The 20904-nt window shown below is 50.5% G+C and overlaps 1 protein-coding gene across 4 annotated transcripts; it reads right to left on the reverse strand.

Moving 5' to 3' along the window:
- Window positions 1-7836: 7836 nt before the first annotated feature.
- On the reverse strand, window positions 7837-19890 carry LOC126503556 (apolipoprotein L6-like). 4 transcript variants are annotated; one of them, XM_050145315.1, is made up of 5 exons: window positions 19694-19890; window positions 19278-19381; window positions 15920-15989; window positions 13261-14110; window positions 8587-10512 (listed from the first exon to the last, which is right to left on the reverse strand). In XM_050145315.1, exons 3-5 carry the CDS (start codon window positions 15964-15966, stop codon window positions 10375-10377), a joined length of 1035 nt encoding a protein of 344 aa, XP_050001272.1. In that variant the 5' UTR covers window positions 15967-15989; window positions 19278-19381; window positions 19694-19890; the 3' UTR covers window positions 8587-10374. The 4 variants fall into 4 exon arrangements, with proteins under 4 accessions (XP_050001274.1, XP_050001272.1, XP_050001273.1 ...); XM_050145317.1 differs by lacking the exons at window positions 8587-10512; window positions 19278-19381 and adding an exon at window positions 7837-8158; XM_050145316.1 differs by lacking the exon at window positions 19278-19381 and having other exon boundaries at window positions 8587-10504; window positions 19694-19889.
- Window positions 19891-20904: the final 1014 nt, after the last annotated feature.

Here is a 20904-nt window from a genome sequence, read left to right on the forward strand (position 1 = left end):
AGGAGTGGAGCAGGGGTGGAGGAGCGGAGCAGGGGTGAAGGAGCGGAGCAGGGGTGGAGGAGTGGAGCAGGGGTGGAGGAGCGGAGCAGGGCAGGTGGAAGAGGGGAGCAGGGATGAAGGAGGGGAGCAGGGCAGGTGGAAGAGGGGAGCAGGGCAGGTGGAAGAGGGGAGCAGGGCGGGTGGAGGAGGGGGAGCAGGGCGGGTGGAGGGGTGGAGCAGGGGTGAAGGAATGGAGCAGGGCGGGTGGAGGAGGGGAGCAGGAGCCTCAAGCTCCACTGCCATCCTTTGACACCAGTCTCTGCTTTCTTACCACTAAATTAGTTTTGTTTCCTAAGACATTTATCAAAACGTTGGTGACAGCAACTGTTGAGAACACAGAAGTTGCAGTGTGGCAGGGACTAGGGCCTTGAGTGCACACACGACTCCGGGAGCAACCATGAAGAGCTAGCCACGAGGCGGGGTTCACGGACCATCCTGGGGTCCTGTCAACTTGCCCTGCAATGACCAATAGTTCTCTGGTGTTCTCATCCAGCTTACACATTTGTAAGGGAAATTCATGGAGCTGGCATTGAACTTGTGATCCCCCTGCCTCAGCTTCCCACGTAGCTGGGATGACAAGCCGTGACACCTGATGGAGCTAGAAAATTCTATTAACTAAAATGCCCTTTAAAAAGGTCCCCGTTCAGTTTTCCTTCTGAATTCCTTTGGTCCGAATCTGGCTCATTACAGTCTACAGAGTTTGAGAATCACAGCTCTACGTCAATTTGTCGGCTAGGAGGCTTCCCGAACGGCTGTGGCTGACCCATGCAGTTGGCTGCAGCCTTCCTGTGGTATACACAGCAAGGCTCTTCTGAGGTTGCACTTCTGAGCTGTGGGCTCAGATTCCAAGGGATGAACCTGTGAGAAGGAAGCCAGCACTGCAGACCAAGTGGGCTTGCACAAAACAGCCCCAAGGCCTCACCGTGGTGTCAGGAACAGCCTGGGTCCTCCAGCTCCTGGACAAGACCATTTCAGATGGCTATGGGCCAGCCTGTCTGTGCACCTCTGGGGAAGCAGGAGGGACCTCTGGCAGACTTTCCCACTCTGAGGAGAGCACCATCAGATTTTGCTAGAGAGAGATATGTGCCCCGAAGACAGCGAGCTGCCTACTTCCTGGCTCTCGGGAAAGTCATGGAGTGTCCTGGGTGGCAGGGAGCAGTCTGGCCTGCAGTTGAGGGATACCAAAGATCCCGACAGTGGCCTCACTGCAGACCCAAACCATAGGGCTTCCCCAAGACACCGTGACCACAGCAACCCTCATAAGGAAGGCAGTTAACGGAGTGGCTTACAGTTCAGAGGTTCAGTCCATTATCATCATGGTGGGACCTGGCGGCATGCAGGCAGACATGGTGCTGGGGCTGAGAGTCCTACATCTTGATCAGCGGGGAACCCATCTCCACAGTGACACACCTCCTCCAACAAGGCTATATATACTCCTAATAGTGGCATTCCCCAGGAGCTTATGAGGGCCAATTATATTCAAACTACCATAGAAGGTTTACACAAAAACGAAACACAACACAACACATTATTATTGTGCAATGCAGAGCCAACCAGACTAATTTAAGGGGCCAAGAACTAAGAGCAAACATTTCTCGAGAGATAAACCTGGGACAAATGGCACTAAAGAAGGTGTCCATTGCCTTAGGGAATGCAAATTAAAACTGCAGTGAAAGCCAGTTTTAAAGATTCAGATAAGAACAAGTTGGTGAGTGCCTCCTTTGCAGCTTAATCTCGTTCATCAGTTTGATTGGATCCAGAATCAACTAAGAGCCCTTCTTCAGGGCGGTCTATGAGAACATTTACTGGAAGAACTTACTAACTGAGAAGAGAGGCCCTTTCTCAGAGTAGGTGGCAGCCCAGGTACAGGGAGGTGACAATGTCGCAAGATTGTGGAACCTTCAGGAATTGAAGCCTATAACCACCATAATGGCCCCTCCTCAAATCCCTCTCTGGCTTGTCTGTGGGATTAGACCCTCTCCAGCAGACTCCCACAGTGACATCATGTACCGAGAAGCCCTCATCACAGTGAACTCAATGCTAGGCATCACAGCTATGAGCTACATAGAGCTCTTTATGAAGTGTACAGCCTCGGGACTTTGTGGTGACAGAGTCCTTGTCCTCCAGCGACAGAGAGATGGCTGCCACACAGGCTCTCAGAGAGGTACATAGAGACCAACAGCACGCAGCTCTATTCACAGTAGCCAGAGCGGGGACCCCTGTGTCCTGTGGTGGGGACAATGTTCTGAATGAGACCTAGGCACACAGTGTCACCCACCCTAAAGGAGAAAATTCTAATACATGCTTCAACGTGGATTTCAGGGACCATGAGTCAGATGGATCCTGGCAGACAGACAAAGAGGGAAAAGATACTTTGATTAATTACGTTCTATATAAACACTTAAAATGTCTGACTTGCCGATTCTCCCCCCCTCTCTAAGACAAAGACGCGGTGGGCTTTCTCTATATGAAGAAAACCTGTCACAGAAAAACAAAGGTCGCTCAGCTGATGGAGGAGCAGGGTGCGGGGTACTGTCTCAGTGGAATTTGAACTTGCAAGAGGAGAGATCTGGAAATGAGTGGTGGGTACAGACTGGGCAATGTCAATGTTCTTAGAAGTGTAAGTTGGTGATTAAAGATATTGTGGGATATATATATCCCACATATATATCAAAGGTTATATATGAGTAAAAAGGGGTGCTTAGGGGCCATCTTTAAGTTATAATGTTGTATAAATTGAGGACATGACCGTTCCAAGGTATGGGTGAGGAGAAGGTTTTTATTGTAAACATGAAGGAGAGAACAGCCAGAGACATCTGGAAGAGCACAGACAGAGCAGGGACAGGAAGTGGTCACTAAACATGGCCCATACACTGAGCTGGGCCATGGGGGGAGGAGCAAAGACAGTGCGTGGCTGGAATGGCAGGTTACATAGGAATGAGAACAGGGGAAGAGAAGCCCGTGAGTTGGAGAAGTTTAAGGTAGGAGCGGGGTGACAAGAGCAGAGAGGAGATACAGGTACCGAGGGGGCCTGGAGGCCAGCGGTGCCTTGGTGTGCTGATAGGCACCACCGTTAGCCATTTGTCTTGAGAAACGTGGGCCAGAAGGAGTATGAGAGTGGCCAATATGCCCGTGGACATCCTCAGTATCATCTCTACAGACTGGTGTGAACACCCTGGATCCCACTTCCACGAGAGTCCGGCCTCAGCTGCACCAGAACCCTTCTGAGCCCACGGTCACTGTCACTCTGCCGCCATCGGCTCTCTCAGCTCACCCCAGAATGACCCGGCAAGCTCTAGGGTTTTACTAGCTTCCAGGTGTTTCCAAATGCCTCCCCCACACCAGTTCCACAGGCTGTGGAGCCCCGCTGTGAAGACTGGTAAGAGCTGGGAATGAAGGCTGTGTGGATTTCCCAGGGGGAGATCACTGGGAAGAAGCAGGCTTGCACACTGGGCCAGCACCCTTGCACCAAAGACCCCAGAGTGACGAGCAAGGCAGCTTACTAGGGATTCCCTATAGTGTGCTCACGGAGCTCAGCTCCACCTCATTGCTGCTTTACAGAGCCACGAGTCCATGCAACAGCCAGCCAGGAAGGAAGCACACCAGACCAGGAGAGGAGCTGGGGTCTGGGAGCACCCCAAATCCTCAGCCAACACTGGGGTAAAGACTGTCCAGTCTGGGTGCATAGGAGTCTGCCGTGGAGTGTCACCGGTGACTGACTACATGGGGCAAAAGTACTCTGCAGATAGAACTGCTGCTGTGACCTTAGGAGACAGGGGTCGCCTGGGTAGGGCCTTTCTGTGTCTGCGGGTGGAAGAGATGTGGCAATCAGAAAAGGTGGAGAGAGAGAGAGAGAGAGAGAGAGAGAGAGAGAGAGAGAACACAGAAACAGGCATGTTCTGGGAAGCCTGGAAGGAAATTAGATCTGTCGACAACTGTGACCTGGAAGTGCCTTCTGTCCCACAGCAATGAGACAAGAGCTGGGCCAGCCAAGGAGAGCTTGCCAGCTAGCTGAGCTGCCGGGACTTTTTACACAGAACTGGCAGAATAGATGGGTGTTGTTTAAAGTAACAAAGTTCACAGATGTTTATTACGACCATAGAAAACAGAGTCGGTGAATGCTGACCGTGGACAAGATGAGGAGCTTCAGGGAGCTAGCGTTGAAGCCTTGATCACGTATAATGAAAAGAATGTAAAAATTAAGCTGCATACTTAATATTCTGTATCAGTTACTTTTCTATTGCTATGTTAAAACACCCTGACCAGCTTGGTGTGGCAGCGCACACCTTTAACCCCAGCACTTGTGAGGCAGTGGCGGGGCAGGTGGCTCTCTGAGTTCAAGGCCAGTCTGGTCTACAGAGTGAGTTCCAGGACGACCAGGACTACACAGAGTCTTGAAACCAATCAAATAAACAAAACCAAAAACAAAACAACAACACATGGCCAAGGCAACTTATATAAATAAGAGTTTGTTTTGGCTCAGGGTTCCAGAGGGATAAGAATGCCATCATGGTGGGAAGCATGGAGGAAGGGGCTGGAAGCTGAGAGCTCACATCTTGAGTCAAAAGTATAAAGCAGAGAAAGCAAACAGGAAGTAGGTGAGGCTTTGCACCAGCTAAACTTCCCCAGTCAGCGCCACCAACTGTAGACCGAGTGTTCAAATGCCTGAGTCTGCAGGGGACATTTCTCATTCAAACCATCACGTATTCTAAAGTAAGGACTCGGGAGACAGCAGCTTCGAGCACCACTGCCTGTGGGGCTCCGAAGGACACGTCCCCATAGTCTTGAGCATTTGAGCACTTGACCCCTAGATGATGGCAGCGTTCGGGAGTGTTGTCCTGCGGGCAGAAGTATGTCACTAGTAGTGGGTTTTGAGGGCGTATGCCTTTGGCCTCAGCTCCCTGTTCCGGTCGCCACACCTTTGCTCAGCCATCTTGACACTAACGCTCTGTAATTATAAGTCTAGACAAACTCATCTTTCTGGGAGTCTCCTTGGTCATGGTGTTTCATCACAGCAATAGAAAAATAGCTAATACACTGTTCTTCCAGGAACCATTCACTGCTAGCCTCCGTGCTGAGCAGTAATTCCCTTCCAGGGGCTCTGATGCGCTCCCCTGGCCTCTGCTGATTCCAGCGTGCACACAGCATACCCTCACACAGACACACACAAAGAATAAATAAATCTTTGTAAAAAGTCAAACACAACAGAAAATAAGTTAGCAGGGAGATAGGCCAGGGGCTAAAATATGCACCACAGAAGAGGGAGGACCTGAGTTCAAATCCCCAAAGAAGGTGAGAGCAGATAGCTAGGACACCTGGAATCCCAGCATCTACCCAGGAGGAGGCAGATGAGGACAAGAGAGTCCCCAGAAGCTGGAAGGTCAGTTGTCTGTCATATATAGAAGCGAGCAAGAGAACTTGTCTCAAATAAGGTGGAAAGGCAAATGCCTAACACCCTGCACACTCACGCCATGGTATGTATGTGTGTGTGTGACGCATGGGTATGATCATGCCCACGTTCCCACAAATACACACACACACAATAAATAAATATTTTCAAAATTTTAAGTGTTGGCTTGGGAATGGGTAAAGTGCCTACCACATGAGCATCAGGACCTGAGTTCGGATCCCCAGCACTCATCTAAAAAACCAAGTGTGGTGGCCTGTGAAGAGCCCAGGGGGCCCCCAGCGGATTGTCTACTGGAACAAGTGAGCTCTGGGTTCAGTGAGAGACTCTGTTGTCATCGTCCCCCCCCCCCAAAAAAAGGCAGAGAGACTGAAGAGGGCAGTTTCTAAATGCACACGCATGCACGCACACACACACACACGCACGCACACACCACACAATCATCTTAGGTGACCTTTAGGTGACATATTGCCTGCAACGTGCCTTTCTTTCCTGTGCTTCCACTGAGGAAATCATGGCAGCCACCTCCCTGCCCCTCTGCGAGATCCCCAGGGAGGAGTTCACCCATTAGCTTTTTAGGCTGGTACCTCAGCTACCCAGCACCTCCTTTTCCTGTCCCTAGGTCCTGCCTGCTCGCAGGACACTTACTTGGTCTTTTGTTCCTGAAGTGAAGAGGGAGGCTCCAGGGGAAGCCTGCACCTGAGAGGGGCTCACTGCTCAGCTGTGGGCCAGATGTTCTCAGATGACTCAGGCCAGAGCCAGTACTCCGACAGCTCTACAGGAAGTAAGGTCAAGTGTTGACCGCCCTCTGCTGAATTCTTTGCATTTTATTTGTTTTGGATATGGGGAGTGGGGGGCCAACACTTGCCACTCCATACCTGTGAAGTCACAGGACTGGTGAAAGTCAGTTCTCTCCTTCAGGAACCCAACTCAGGACCTCTGGCCGTCAGCATCACTCTCCCTGCTGAGCCACCTCACCAATCCCCCTCTTAATTCTTCTGTCTTCTCCTGGGCTGGTGCACCCTCCAATGGTGCATCAGATCACTCAGAAACTGCATTGCTCCGGCCTTTGGGTTGTGGTTACACAAGTCTTTGTGGAGTCCCATGCTTGGTGCTCACTGCACTGGGTGGCTTTGACAGTTATACAATCGTTTTAAGTGGAGCCAGCTTCGTTTGCTCAATTCTCAGTTAACAGGGGGAGGTCCTAGTTCAAGCCAGCCCCCTCTGCCTCGGGAATCAGCCTCTGTAGATGGTGGGAAGTGGGTAACTGAGAACGAGATTTTCTCCTTTTTTCAGCGTCTCTTGGGCTGCACGGAACCTTCTCTAGAGCGTGGCATTAGTCACAGCCTGCACTGTGGGTAAATGTTTAGATCTGGGAGACTCTGCGGGCTCATGCTTGGAACAGTCCCCAGCTAGTGGCTATGCTAGAAGGCATGGGGGCTAAGTGACTCAGAAGGGTGGGGATTTTAGAAGTCATGATCAGACCCCAAGATGCCAGGATCCTCCAGCACACACCCCTGCTGTTGAGAACTCAGCCACACTGCCCACTCCCCAGGGGACTGAGACTCTCTGAAACTGTGAACGGAAATGAATCTTTTCCCACTCATGCAAGTTGTTCCTTTCAGGGGTTTTTGTCACAGAGCTCTGAAAGATACTGTCACAGACATAACACATGCAGAAGCCATCTTCAAATTGTTGGTACCCAAGAAAGTGAAGTGGTTACAGAGAAAAACCGTAAACATCACAGAAAGAAGTATCACCTATATAGATGAAGAGATACCTTGTGTTTGTGGGTTGGAAGCTTTAATGTTGTGTAGGTCAGTGGTTCACAACCTGTGGTTCATGACCCAGATGTTTACATTATGATTCATAGCAGTAGCAAAACTACAGTTATGAAGTAGCGATAAAACATTTTTATGGGGGGAGGGGGAGGAAAATGGGAGGCGGTGGCGGGAAGGAGACAGAAATCTTTAATAAATAAATAAAAAGGAAAAAATAAAATAAAAAGAAAAAAAACATTTTCATGGTTGGGGTCACCACGACATGACTGAACTATATGAAAGGGTCGCAGCATTAGGAAGGCTGAGAACCACTGTTGTAGATGCTAATGTTGACCAAAGAGCTGGCAGGTTCAGTCAATACCTACCAGAAGCCCAGTGATAGTTTTTACAGAATGCAAAACTCTTTTGATCCTGGGATAACATGTCATGGCCTGTAGCGCGCGGAGATGTAGCGGGCACCATGGCGCTGTCATGTCAGGGGCACGGGGCCTGGGCGCCATTTGCTGTTCCACGTCAAACTTGACAGCTTGTGCGCAACTTGACAGACAACTTGTGCGCAAGCGCGCCGCACAGCGCATGCGCCGGCGAGCCTTCGCGAGCCCCCCCCCCCCCCAACGCGGGGAGTATTTCGATCTGGCCATCCGATCTGGCCAATCATAATTTAAGCACGATCACTCCATTCTGGCCTGAGCCATTGGGTTGATGACACGTCAGGGCTTTGTCTGGCACCGTATATATTCTTCTGCGTCACGGGGACGGGGTCTTTTGCCTCTTTACAACCTCAAGTGTAAGTGCTCCAATAAAGTGTGTTCTGAGAAGAATCCTGTTGCGGTCGTCTCTTCTGCTGGCGGGAGCGGCGTGCTGCAATGGCCAAGGCAACTTAGAGAAGGAAGGTATTCGGCTTCTGGTTCCAGGGGGATACAAGTCCACACTGTAGGGAGACACAGCCGGTATCATGAAGCTAAGCCCACCTCTTCAGCTGCAAGCACCCAGCAGGGAGGAGGGAATGGTCTGAAATTCTCCAAGGCCATGCCTGGAGACAGAGTACTTCCTCCAGCAAGGCCACACCTCCTAAACCTCCCCCAAACAATGCCTCCAACAAACCCCACTACATTAGTGGAAATCCCTCATGAAGGAGGGGACAGTTTAAGCTGTGGGCTGCAGTCAGTGCTAAGCACCATCTCCTGTTACAGCGCCTTCTACCGGGAAGACTGCGCATAGACACGCCTGTGGAATGGTTGTAAGAACAATGGGAGCAGACACCAAATGACACAGTGCAGGAGTCTGTTTATTCGGGCTTGCTTTTGTTAGTTTATTGCTTTTTTTTTTAAGTTTTTTGCCCAGCTTAAGTTTTTTTTTTTTTTTTTTTTTTTGAGACAGTTTTTCTTTGTAGCTCTGGCTGTCCTGAAACTAACTATAGACCAGGCTGGCTGTGAACTCAGAGATCTGCCTGCCTCTGCCTCCCAAGTGCTGGGGTTAAAAAGGCTTGGTCACCACCACCCAGCTTCATTAGTTTGTTATTTGATTGTTGTTTCAAGTCCATAGGTCACAAATGCATTCAACAAGCCCCATGTGGCAGTGCTGTGGACCCAGTCTCTCTCTGCTTCCCACAGCTGCCAGGGCCACGGTGCGGCTCAGCCATACGGCACTGCTGGGGCCCTGGTGCATCCTAAGCACTGCTCGTATGGATGCATGCATACACAAGCCTCAACTTTCTTCCACTGCGTTACAGCGTCCCTGTGGGTTCCTCTCCTTTCCCTTTCGAGGGGTCTTTATCTTAGGTATCCCAGTTTGTGGACTTGGTTTTGAGGAAAGCATCTCCAAAGTCACGAAGCAAGCTTCTGTCAATGTTCTTCCGCTACAGTGAGTGGCAGAAAAGTCGTGCCCTCAGCACTTGGGAAAGGGGAGTGCAGATAGAACCCACCTTCTTCTTTCTCTTCCCTCGTACTTAAGGCTTGTCCCAGAAAAGCATGGTTCTGGCCAATAAGAGTGCGTCCTGTATTCTTACCCTGGCCAGAGTATGCCTGGATTCTTACTCAGTTCCCTCCTGGCCAATCAGAGTGTGCCCTGGATTCTTATTCAGTCTCCTCCTGGCCAATCAGAGTGTGCCCTGAATTCTTACACAGTCCCCTTCCTTGGAGCAGAGCCTGGAGGGCGTGGCCTGGAGATACAGTTCTCCCTGGCAGCAGTGAGCACCCTTACTCACCTATCCCCCAGGTGGAGACAGACAGCTGTAACCTGTGTGTGCTCACCATACCCCTAAGCCCAAGCATCTGTGTGCCAACATACCTGCCTGCCGTGGAAAGGAGTGAAGGCAGGCAGTTCTGTGTACCTCAGAGAGCCTGGTGGGAGGTTCAGACACAGGCAAGTGAGGGATTAGAGAAAGGGGCTCAACTCTGCAGCACACTAGTGGGAGGGTCCCTGCAGAGTCTAAGGACAGCAGTGGACAGCCAACACCTAGACACCCCGAGAAGAAGAACACAGGAAGTTCTGTGTGCATATGCCACACTCTTAACCCTCCTGTGCCGTTTCTCCCCCCAGCCTTTGCCTTCCCAGAGTGTATGCGTGTATGTGTGTGTGTGTGCGTGCGTGTGTGTATTGTACTACCCATGTGTGACTTTCACAGACAGAAAAGGATTTTTAAGATGAGAGACCCGGCAGCCAGGTGAAGTGCTGAAGATTGCCAGCTGAGGGCTCAGGGTACGGGGGACCAAAGAGTGGAGACAGGCCGCCCTCTGTCCTCCCCCTGGAATCTGGCCTAGCAGGTTCCAGTGACAGCCTTTGTGTGGAAACCTGACTCGGAGCCAGCAGTTCCCACTGGGCCTGGGCAAGAGGAAGAGAAAGCAAAGAGGCCAGGTGGGCGGGGAATCCTCACACCTTATCATTGCTAATTACTGGGGAAGCTGGCCGGCAGGAAGCCTGTTATCTGTCTAAAAACCAATCTGGTGCTCTGTGTGAGTGATGGGGGCCGGGAGAGGGGATGTGGTGTTGAGTCAGAGTGAAGAAGAGAGACAGGTTCAGGAGTGGGGTTAACAGAACCCTCCCTTCTGAGACCCCAGGGACCTTCCTGGCACCTCCTTGTGTGTGAGTCTCAGGCATCACCTCTGACAGCCTTGCTACCCCCACCCTGGTCCCCCTTTATTGATCTCAAAACCCCAAGGTCTCAGCTTGTCTTCGCTGCTGTCCCCTGGGCTTTGCTTTCTCAGTGGAGGATAGAGGCCGAGGCTGAATCTCCATGGTTCTTTTCAAAGACCTCACAGGCCTCTTCTTTGAGTCTCTGAGTCTCTGAGAGGAAAGAAAAAGAAGGTGAGCGTTGTATAATTATCCATGTCCGAGTCTTGTTAGGAAAGAAGAGCCAGGGTCAGTGGTGTAAACATAATCCCAGCATTCATGAGACTGGGGCAGGATGACTACTGTGAGTTCGAGGCCAGCCTGGTTATGATGAGTTAAAGGCCTTCCCGGATTGTGTAAGTGAGGGCCTGTCTAGAAGGAGGAGGAGGAGGAGGAGGAGGAGAAGTGGGAGGAAAAAGGGGAGGGGAAGAGGGAGGAGGAAAGTCACTAAGTAGAAGAGTCCCAGGCCAGGTTTGGCTTCACTAGGCAGCTGCTTCCCAGCCAGGCAGGTGTCAGTGCCAGCATTTGCCATCCGGGTCTTCTACTACCGTGCGTGCGTGCATGTGTGCATGTGTGTGTTGAGAGAGGTCTCACTAAGTAACCCTGACTGACTTGGAACTCAGTATGTAGTCCAGGCTGGTCCTGACCTCATGAAGATCCATTGCCTCAACCTCTTGAGTGCTGGAATTAAAGGTGTGTGCCACCAAATCCAGTTTATCACTACCTAGTTTTGAGAAACCTAATCCCCATGTGACAGAATCAGGAAGCGGGGCCTCCTGAGGATGGGGTAGAGAGCTGCCCTAGGAAAGGGACCACTGGTGGTCTGCTTGCCTCTCATACTCAGCTGCCTTTGCCCTGTGTCACCAGCTCAGCCTGTGTTACAAGTGACGAATGAAAGGCCACGGGAGAGAAGCCTTACTGGGTCTAATGTGACACTGGAAGCAGACAGCATAGGAGTGAGCCAAACAGCTTGTATACTGCCAACACGGGTGTGTGACCCAAACCATAGCACATCCGCATGCAAATTACAGTTTTTGTTAACACCAGTGGTAACCCAGTCACCTTTGCACCAGTTAAGGCATTCCCTGTGCAGGGCACCAGCAGAAGCTCCTCAGTGGAAATGGTGGCCGGGTCATTTACATTTCACTGAGAGTTGTGAAGGCCAAAGCTGGAACCATCTGGGTTCCAGGGCTGTGATCCCAGGAGCTGCTGTTAGACTTCAGCAGCAAGCAGCTGTCAGTGCTGTGCAGCTTCCTCGGGGCGTTTATGGGGCAATCAAAGCAACCAGTGCTGGCATGGGCACAGTTCAGCTGGCTCTTGGGTGATAATTCTTCCCTCAAAGCAACCAGAGAACCAGGGAGTTAAACAGTTAATTACCAGCTAGGGAGTCAAATTGTTCTGTCCCTCAAAATCTTAGCTTATCTACAGGTAAGATGAACATTGGAAAGAGTTCTTATAGTAAAGACTTCTCGTTAATATTAATAGTGATTTTTATCAGTGAGTTAACAATGCTTACGCCAGGGATTGTGGCACAAACACATAATCTTGACACTTGAGGGCCTGAGACAGTAGGATCATAGGCTTGAGGCCAGCCTGGACTACATAACCATCACCACCTCCACCACCATCACCACCACCATCACCACCACCATCACCACCTCCACCACCTCCACCTCCACCACCTCCACCACCTCCACCACCTCCACCACCTCCATCACCTCCATCACCACCACCTCCACCACCATCACCACCTCCACCACCATCATCACCATCACCAATCACCAATCATCCCTACTCTCCATCACCACAACCCACCACTACTGCCACCACAGGTGCTTCTCAATGCTCACCACTTGCCCAGCACCCCAGGGAGAGGCAGACTGTTTACTCTGTCCCTAGCCAGTTCAACTCCTATTGCATGCTGACTTTTTCTCAGCTTGCAGATGTCTGATTACTCCTAAGAGGAAGCCTTTGCATCGTTTTCCCCTGTGCAGGTGCATGGCGTGGGCTCCCCAGTTTCTACCTCCTCTTTTGTGGACATCAGGCCTGGAAGGCTCTATCTACCCTTTCAACCTTATTCAACCTTAACCACACCCACACTCCAAATATAGAGGGAGTAAAGATTCCACATGGGGTTTGAGAAGGTAGTTAGTCCAAACACTCCCTGTGACCCGGAGACCTATTCTATTCTATTCCTGGCATGAAAGCTGTAAGAAAAAAGAGAAGGTTAACCAAGCCAGCTAAAGACTGGCCTCCCGCTCTTCAAGAGGCACCTGAGCCCTGGATACTATTTGGATCTAGTCCTGATTAGCGTTTGTTGTTGTTGTTTTGTTTGTTTGTTTGTTTGGGGAGCAACTTAACAGAGAATCATCTGGAAAGAGAAACCTCAGGTGAAGACACACCTCCATCAGATGGCTTGTGGGCATGTCTGTAGGGCATTTTCTTGGTTTAGTGCCTGCAATGGGAGGATCTGGCTTACCATGGGTGGTGCCTCCCTTGCGAGGTGGTCCTGGGTGGCATAAGGAAGCAGGCTGAGCAACCCATGGGGCGGGAGCAAGCCAGTGAGCAGTGTTCCTGCCTCCAGGGTCCTGCTTAAGCTCCTGGGCTGGCTTCCCCCCATGAATGTGACTCAGGATGTGTAAACCAAACAAACCCTTTCCTTCTCAATCTCAAATTGCTTTTGATCACGGTCTTTAGCACAGCAATAGAAACCTAACTAGAAAAGACCTCTGGGGCTACTGTATGCCATGTGGTGAGAGATATCCCTGAAAACTTGTCAACACAACATGTGCACACATACACACGCACACACCACACACACACATGCACGTACACAAAGGTTTCCTTAACCACGGCTGTTCTAAACTGGCCCCACAGATGCCAGTTTCTGCCACCTGGCCCCTTCCAAAACCCAGCCCTCACCTTCTTCAGCCTTTCATAGCGACAGGTGCGTTCTGATACCACCTGCTCCTGCTTCTGAGCCCGCAATCTTAACTCTTTTGCAAGCTCTGTTGGCTTTCCAGCCTGCAGTTTCTCCCAGTCCTTCAAGAGAGCATATAAGTCCTGGCCGAGAAAGAAGATGGCAGGTAGACTGTTCCTCATGAGGGCATCTTTGGTCATTGCCAGAGCTGTGCCCCCAAAGGCCTTTTGTATCTGCCTGCTGCTTCTGGTTGAGACCCGGCCAGCAGTCATGAGCTTGCTGGCAGCCGAGGCGACATGGGGGTGTGTTTTGGTTAGCTGGAGGGCTCGGATGTGCTTTCGGATGGTTTCCCAGGCGCTCGTACATTTGTAGACAATCTCACCGGCGGCCGTGGCATAGGCTGTCTTCTTTCCCGTGACCTCCTCAAGCTCTTGGTCACTACTAGGTATGATTCCGTTGGCCTGAGCTAGGGCGCTTTTGTTGCGAGAGTCTTCCTTCACATCAGTCACGATGTTGGAGATCCCAGCAGCAGCTCCCAAACCTGTCCCAGCAGCAGTGAGCACCAGGCTTCCGCCTGCAGTTACTGGAGCAAGGACCAAACCCAGCAGACACATGGCTCCAGAGATGATGGACGCAGAGTTAGTCATCACTTTGGTTTTGGTGGCTTTTTGGTGGCTTTTGTCAATGTTGTCAGCGATGGCATAGAGTGTTCTAAGGCGCTTGTTTTCGTTCTTTCTCCAGCTGTGGAATTGTTCTAGAAACCTTCGTTCTTCATCTGTTAGAGCATCATCTTCAACCTCCACTTCTTCCTCGTCAGTCGAATCTCCACCCTGAGGACCACCATCCTTGTCCCTGTGGGTGAGGACACAAAAAGACAGCTTCAACCTCCCAGAGGAAAAAGCCCATGTGGCCTCCCGGCGGCTTTTATGCCTAACTTTGAACCCTTCCCACAGCTCCTACAAAGCCCTGAGCTCAACCTTTGCAGGAAGTGACTGGTATAATGAGGAGAAGCATCCCAGAAGAGGGACAACCCTGGAGGTGACCTTGGCCCTGTTCAAAGACATGAAGAAGACAGAATGGTTCTGAGGGACATTCCCAGCCCCGCTCTGAAGAGTTAGAGTACCACCCTAGAGGGGTGAATGCCACTATCCTGACCAAGAAAGGGCCCAGGAGGCAGAGAGGGAGGGAGGGAGCCTGGGGAAAGGAAGAGAAAGAGGAGGTCCCGTGTTGAGCACAGGGAGGTGCGGAGGAAGAAGAGGAGAAGGAGACCATATTGTATAACATATCTCCACTCTGACCGACTTGACTATGGCTACAGCTGCTGGGCTTCTCGTTTCTCTTGTTTTGTTTGTTTTTCAAGACAGGGTTTCTCTGTGCAGTCCTGGCTGTCTTGGAACTCACTATGTAGACCAGGTTGGCCCTGAACTCAGAGATCCTCCTGCCTCTGCCTCCCGAGTGCTGGGATTAAAGGTGTGTGCTAACACCATCCAGGAGCTCCTGTTTTTTGAATAATCTCTAGAATCTCGAGTCCAGAGGATATAATATCTTGTAGGACATTGATGCGGTACCGTATGGACTGACTTGAGAAAGCAAGTCTGTCCTTGTTAGTGAAGATGTAACCGTCACAGGCCTGACTGCACGGCACGCCATCTGTGGTGGGTTGACTCACGAACACAGATCTACAGTTAGAGGGTACGTGTTACATGGCTATGACGTCTCGTTTCTACATGGCTTTAGGCAATGGATGCTGTAGCCTGCTATGTCCAGGACCCCCTGGGTTGGGCAGCCATTCCCATAGCATAGCATGAGCTCCCATCCAGTCCTGTGAAATTTCGCCATCACTTGCCCGCCTCCCATAAGCCGCTGCATGACGTTGGGTCCTGCTCTGGACTAATGACTGACTTGAATGCGTTGATGTATTGAAAAGGGGATCTTTTCGCTGTATTATTTCACATATATTACTGTGTGGCCTATGGGCCAGGAAGACTTCCTTCTCTCTGGGGCTTACAGCAGAGAAACCTTAGAGTGGGGAGATTTCTATCCCTGGAGCCCAACACTGTGTCTCTGACTAAATCTTTATCAACTCTCCAAAGTATTTCAGTCATCCCTTGCAGTACTTTCTCCCCAGGGAAAACACTTCCCTGGCATTGTGGGGACTTTTGAGAATATAAACCACCCTTCCCCCACAGCCATCCTGGAGTGGTGTGAGGCCTTGTATAACAGTGGCCCCATAGGCTCATAGATTTGAATGCTTACTCACCAAGAACTGGAACTGTTTGAAAGGATCAGGGTTAGGAGGTGTGGCCTTGTTGGAGAAAGCGTGTCACTGGGGGTGGGCTTTGGGATTTCAAAAGTCCACTCCAGGCCTAGGGTCTCTCTGTCTCTCTCTGCCTGCCTGCCTATGGGTCAGGATTAAAGCTCTCAGCTACTACTCCAGTCCCACAGGTGCCAACTATGTTCCCTGCCATGATGATATGGACTAACCTTTAAAACTGTGAGCCAGTCCCCAATTAGATGCTTTCCTTTGTAAGAGTTGCCTTGGTCATGATGTCTCTTCACAGCAATAGAACACTGACCAAGACAAGTGGTTATTCCCGATTGAAAGAACACATGCTGCCTTCTATAGAACCAGCCCTTCCCAAGAAACCCACCCTGGGTTACCTTTGCAAGTCAACGCCAGCCTTAAATTCCTTCCCCATCTGAGCCATGTCCTTATGAGTCAAGTTGTTTTCTAATTGGAAAAATAGAAAGCAAATTTACTGCTAATGTCACAAAACATTATAAAACTCACGTGTGGAAGGATTTTAGATCATGCAGAACTGAAATCATACTAAACCATGGCTTATACTAACTACAATATCTGCAAACTATTGTTTTTCAATTTACAATTAAAATATAACCTATACACATCAGCATACCCAGTAAAGTGCTCAGTCCAATGAGTGTTAATATTTATATTGGACAAAATTTTGTAAATATTTATATTGGAAGGCTACTTTGGCACAGGGTAATTCATAGCACAAGGTAGTTGAAAACCAGATAGTCTTTTCCCCCTAAGATCTTAATGGGCTGCTGAGCCCAAGGAGGATGCCAGGCCCTACACAGACCACGTTATGCTAGTGGGCAGGTGGCATCTACAGTGCAGAAACAGCGGGTAGAGAAATCATTGCTGTCACAGGCGGGACTACTCAGAGCATTGTGCAGTTTAGAATGTATGGATTACTTCTAGCATTTTCCATTTAATTTTCTTAGATTGCAGTAACTGAAACCTTGAAAGCAAAACAGAGGTACTACAGAGTTACTGTCCCCTGCATTGTCACTATCCGAGTCAAGACTCACCCCTTCCTCTCAGCACCACACTCTGACTTCTAGAACCATTGATAAGTAGACTTATTGGTTTTTTTTTAACGTGTATGTGTGTGCGTGCATGTGTGTTCTGTGGGTGCACACGTGTCTGCACATGCATATGCATTTGCATGTGGAGGTCAGAGGACAACCTCAGGTGTGTTGTTCATTGGGCACCATGATTGGGTTTTGTTCTGTTTTGGTTTTATTTGTTTATTTTTACTTCATGTGCATTGGTGTTTTGTCTGCATTTATATCTGTGCATTGGTGTCAGATGCCCTGGAACGGAAGTTACAGACAAGCCTGAATTGCCATGTGGTTGCTGGGAATTGAACTCGAGACCTCTGGAAGAGCAGCCAGTGCTCTTAACCGCTGAGGCACCGCTCCAGTTTGCTATTACTGTTTTTGAGACAGGGTCTATCACGGACCTATAGCTCTCCCAATTGCCCAGTGAGCCCCAGGATCATCCTGTCTCCACCTCCTTTCTGTGTAGCTCACACAACCATGCCTGTTTTTTTTTTGTTGTTGTTGTTGTTGTTGTTGTTGTTTTGTTTTTTTAACCTGGGCTCTGGGTGCTCAGGATTCCATGTTTGCGTGGACAGTCCTTTATGGACTAAACTACCACCCCAGGCCACTTCTGTCATTCACCAGGACCTCGGTGGAATCCACCCATGTTGTCACCGGTATCCAGAGTTTTAAAAACCACTACTGCTGTATAGCATTTAATGATGCAAATGCATTGCAAGGGGTTTCTCTGTTTTATTGATTGATGTGTTGGGGTTGTTTCTTATTGGCTACTGAGAACAAACCGGTAATAACGATTCAAAGCTCATTTTCACAGAACAACATGGCGCTGTTAAGGATGTTGTACAGATTATATTTATAGAAGATGTTAACGTTATGTTTGATTTTCTAACACATGTTCAGTAGAGAAGTCATCATCTGACTGAACTCATGTGCTGGGCTCTGACACACCAAACTAAAAGCCTAATCTGGGGTGGCCCACGCTGATGCTCCAGACCAAAGAGACCTAGGGTGTCTGTCACCCTCAGAGACCTCAGGAGAGAGCCGACACCCCATTGCCTAAACGCCAGTTTCAGCAAAAGTTCCCTCTGCCTAGTCATCACCAAAATTAATTAATCAATTGATATATATTATACATAAATATATATGAATAATGAACTTGCGGTCCCTGCTGAAGCAGAGCAGTAACTTTGAAGTGACCACTTCTCTATGCTATGCCCCCTCCCCCCGACTCTTCCAGGTCTGTGAACCCAGCCTGCCCACTCAGCTCTCTGGAACACTCGCTCCGTTTTGTGAAGTGTTACTCAATTTTAGAAGTGAAAATGGGGCCAATCAATTTCTTCAAAGTGAAATGCGCTTGGATTTTATCCTCGGCATTTGACATCGATCACTGAATGTTGTGAGTGCGGGCCGGGAAGCACGTTTGTGCCACTGTGCCCTTGTGGTGGGTGGGGCACTGCTCGTAGGAACTGGTCCTCCCCTCCACCTTCTGGTCCCTGGGCATCAAAGTCAGGTCCTCAGACTTGGTGGCAGACACCTTCTTCGCCCGCTGAGCCATCTTACCAGCTCCAGGATTTTCCCTGTTATTGCAGAAATACATCGTCTTCTTCCCTGTTCTCAGGGTAGCTAAGACCCTTGGCATTCCCGCGTGATTGGGCCGTGGAGATAAAGAGACTACCCTGGCTTGCTCATGGCAGTCCTGCCTACCAAGGAGCTTCTGTAATGAGGTGACTGCAGAAAACCCTGTAAACATTGGGTATGGGGTGCCAAGGCTTACAAGAGGGAAGAGGGGCTAGAGATTGACTCGGCCACCCAAAGGACGATGACTTTGTCACTTGCACGTCCATATGGGAGCCACAATAAAACTCAAAGGGATCCTCAGGAGAATCCAGGAAATCCCAAGATCCCAGGGACCCTGCGTCAGTCACCTTGCCACTGTTGGAGGTGGCCTAGTCTGCAGGGATATTGGGAGCTCAGTGGCAGCGGGGACACTGACCCATGTGCAGATGACAGTTTTTCAGGCTGTGGAGAGGAAATGGAGTCACGGAAAGTCTGGCATTGTTGCTCTTGGAACAAATGGGTGACAGCTTAGGCCAGGTAACGGAAGCCCTTAAATTACCCCAGTGGGCACGCGGTGTGTCCAAGGGCAATGTCAAGCCTGAGGCGTGAACAGCTCTTCAGCTGACCTCTGTGCTGACGCGAAGGCTGATGGGTGTTTCTGTGTTGTGGGGTGTGATGGAGGCCGGCCCCTGGTTGAGCTCAAGAGGTCATGAGCCATCCCACTGAGTTGAAGGTGCTGGGGGTGAGTGAGTGTCCAACCAGAGCAGGGGGAACAGCTAAAGACACATAGCAAGTGAGAAAGGCAAAGTAGAAGCTAAGTCACCCGGTGTCACAGCTCAGGAGGAGGAGAAAGCAGAGGTGAGGGTGGCTGAAGAGAATGTTTAAGAGGACCTGCTTGATTGACAGTCCTCTGGGCCTCCTCCCCGCCATTGCACACACTGCTGGGCATTGAACCCGGGTCTCTCACATTCTCAAGCCTCTGGGACCACTCCAGCCTTCTGGGTATTCTTCAATGTCCAGCCTGATTTCTCCACCTTTGACCCATAATGACCTTCCTCTCTCATGGGTCAAGTGGTGGACCAGGACGTACCGTGGCAGATTCTGCTGTGGTGATGTCAGGAAGGATGGCCCTGCTGTCCTCCAGGGCCCAAGTGGCTAGGGCAGGCAGCAGGGAAGAGGGGCTCTCTGTCCTCCCTGCAGAAGACAGACCCTCTCAGCAGTGCAGGCACAGCCCTGAGAGCCATGATTTCCACAGAATCTAGCTTGCTCTTAGAAGTGTCTCTTTGTCTGGGGAACAGCTAGCTAGCCAGTCCCTTGCTAAGGATCCATCACGCCCAAACTTTTCAGAATTACACAGAGGATTAAAAACAAACCAAACTCAATTCAAAAGAAGGAACTCCGAGTAAATAAACATGCCAAGCCACATGTCCCTCACAAGTGGTCCATCTGAGCCTGTGAGGTTCCCAGTGGAATCTCAGATGTATGGAGCGGGTCCTGAGTACTCACCTCACCAAGAGCCCTCCGGTCAGCGTGGCAGGAGCTGGGACCAGCGCCTGGGCTGAACGGGGACAGAAGCCAGGGCAGACATTTTTATTCACCAACTGGGCCAATGGTCGGAGTGGGGTGGCTCATGGAGGCAGGAATAGGATTATGAAACTGAATATTTCTTAACCTCAAAGGGTGCTGTGAAACCAGCACAGCTTGGAAGGCAGTTTCCTGCAAAATGGGCGTTGCTGAGAAGCGGCCCGCTTTGACATATCAGGCTCTTCTGTTTCTCCCACGTGCGTGCGCAGCGGGTGGGAGGGCAGAGGACTGGCTGGGGCATGGCTCAGGGTCAGAGTGCTTACATGGGCCAGACTCTGAATTCCATCCCCAGCTCTGGCAAAGAAACCCTTACACTCCTGCTTCCCAGCTGGGTGCCAGGCTCCATACTGAGTGGTCCCTGCGGAGCCAGAACGCAGAAGTCCACGGAGCATCTGCAGTCCTGTGAGTGGGCACCAAGCTAGTGCTTGGTGGCTTTAAACAATTGTGAGACGCCCCTGAGCATGCGCTGTGTCACCCAGCAGGCAGCCAGCAGCGGTATTCACAGTGTCGGGTTCCCCCCCACACCCCTCCCCCGTTCCAGGCTGTCTCCTACTGTGTGTGTGGGGGGGGGGTCCTCTGCAATTGCCACACAGCCGAGTAAGATCCACATGAGGCAGAAAGGAAATCCAGTTCAACACAACTTAGTCGGTATCGGTTCAAATTTCTAGACCCTGACACCGACCGAGCGGTTTATTTTTGATGTAGCAAAACACAGTACAACTTTGGCAACAAGTTCCCTTGTGACACGTCTCACAGCAAAGATTACGTCAAAACTCCTCAAAGCACACGTCTTTTGCAAAGGATCAGTGACCTCATCCACAAAGATGGCTCCCATTGACAGAGAGACCATGCTCAGGAGTCTGGGTAGCATCTGGAATAAGAATAAGAATAATGGGGTATTCGGGTGAGGACTGACCCTACAGACAGCACAGGTCACCAGGTTATTAGCTATATCCAATCCAAGGCAGAAACAGGTACAACTCCCTTCTGTTTAGAAAAGCCTTTGTGCCGGGCGGGCGGTGGTGGCGCACGCCTTTAATCCCAGCACTCGGGAGGCAGAGGCAGGCGGATCTCTGTGAGTTTGAGACCAGCCTAGTCTACAAGAGCTAGTTCCAGGACAGGCTCCAAAACCA

This window comes from Alexandromys fortis, unplaced genomic scaffold (assembly GCF_014885135.2).
Source record: "Alexandromys fortis isolate MF-2015 unplaced genomic scaffold, M_Fortis_MF-2015_v1.1 scaffold_2_1_26212458, whole genome shotgun sequence".
NCBI classification, from domain to species: Eukaryota; Metazoa; Chordata; class Mammalia; order Rodentia; family Cricetidae; genus Alexandromys; species Alexandromys fortis.

Coding starts and splice junctions, on each gene's coding strand:
- LOC126503556 (XM_050145315.1), bottom strand. CDS start 15,966: ATGGCTCAGATGGGGAAGGAATTTAAGGCTGGCGTTGACTTGCAAAG. Junction 14,111..15,919: donor GCTGGCGTTGACTTGCAAAG/GTAACCCAGGGT, acceptor CCTCACCCACAG/GGACAAGGATGGTGGTCCTC. Junction 10,513..13,260: donor GCTATGAAAGGCTGAAGAAG/GTGAGGGCTGGG, acceptor CTTTCCTCTCAG/AGACTCAGAGACTCAAAGAA.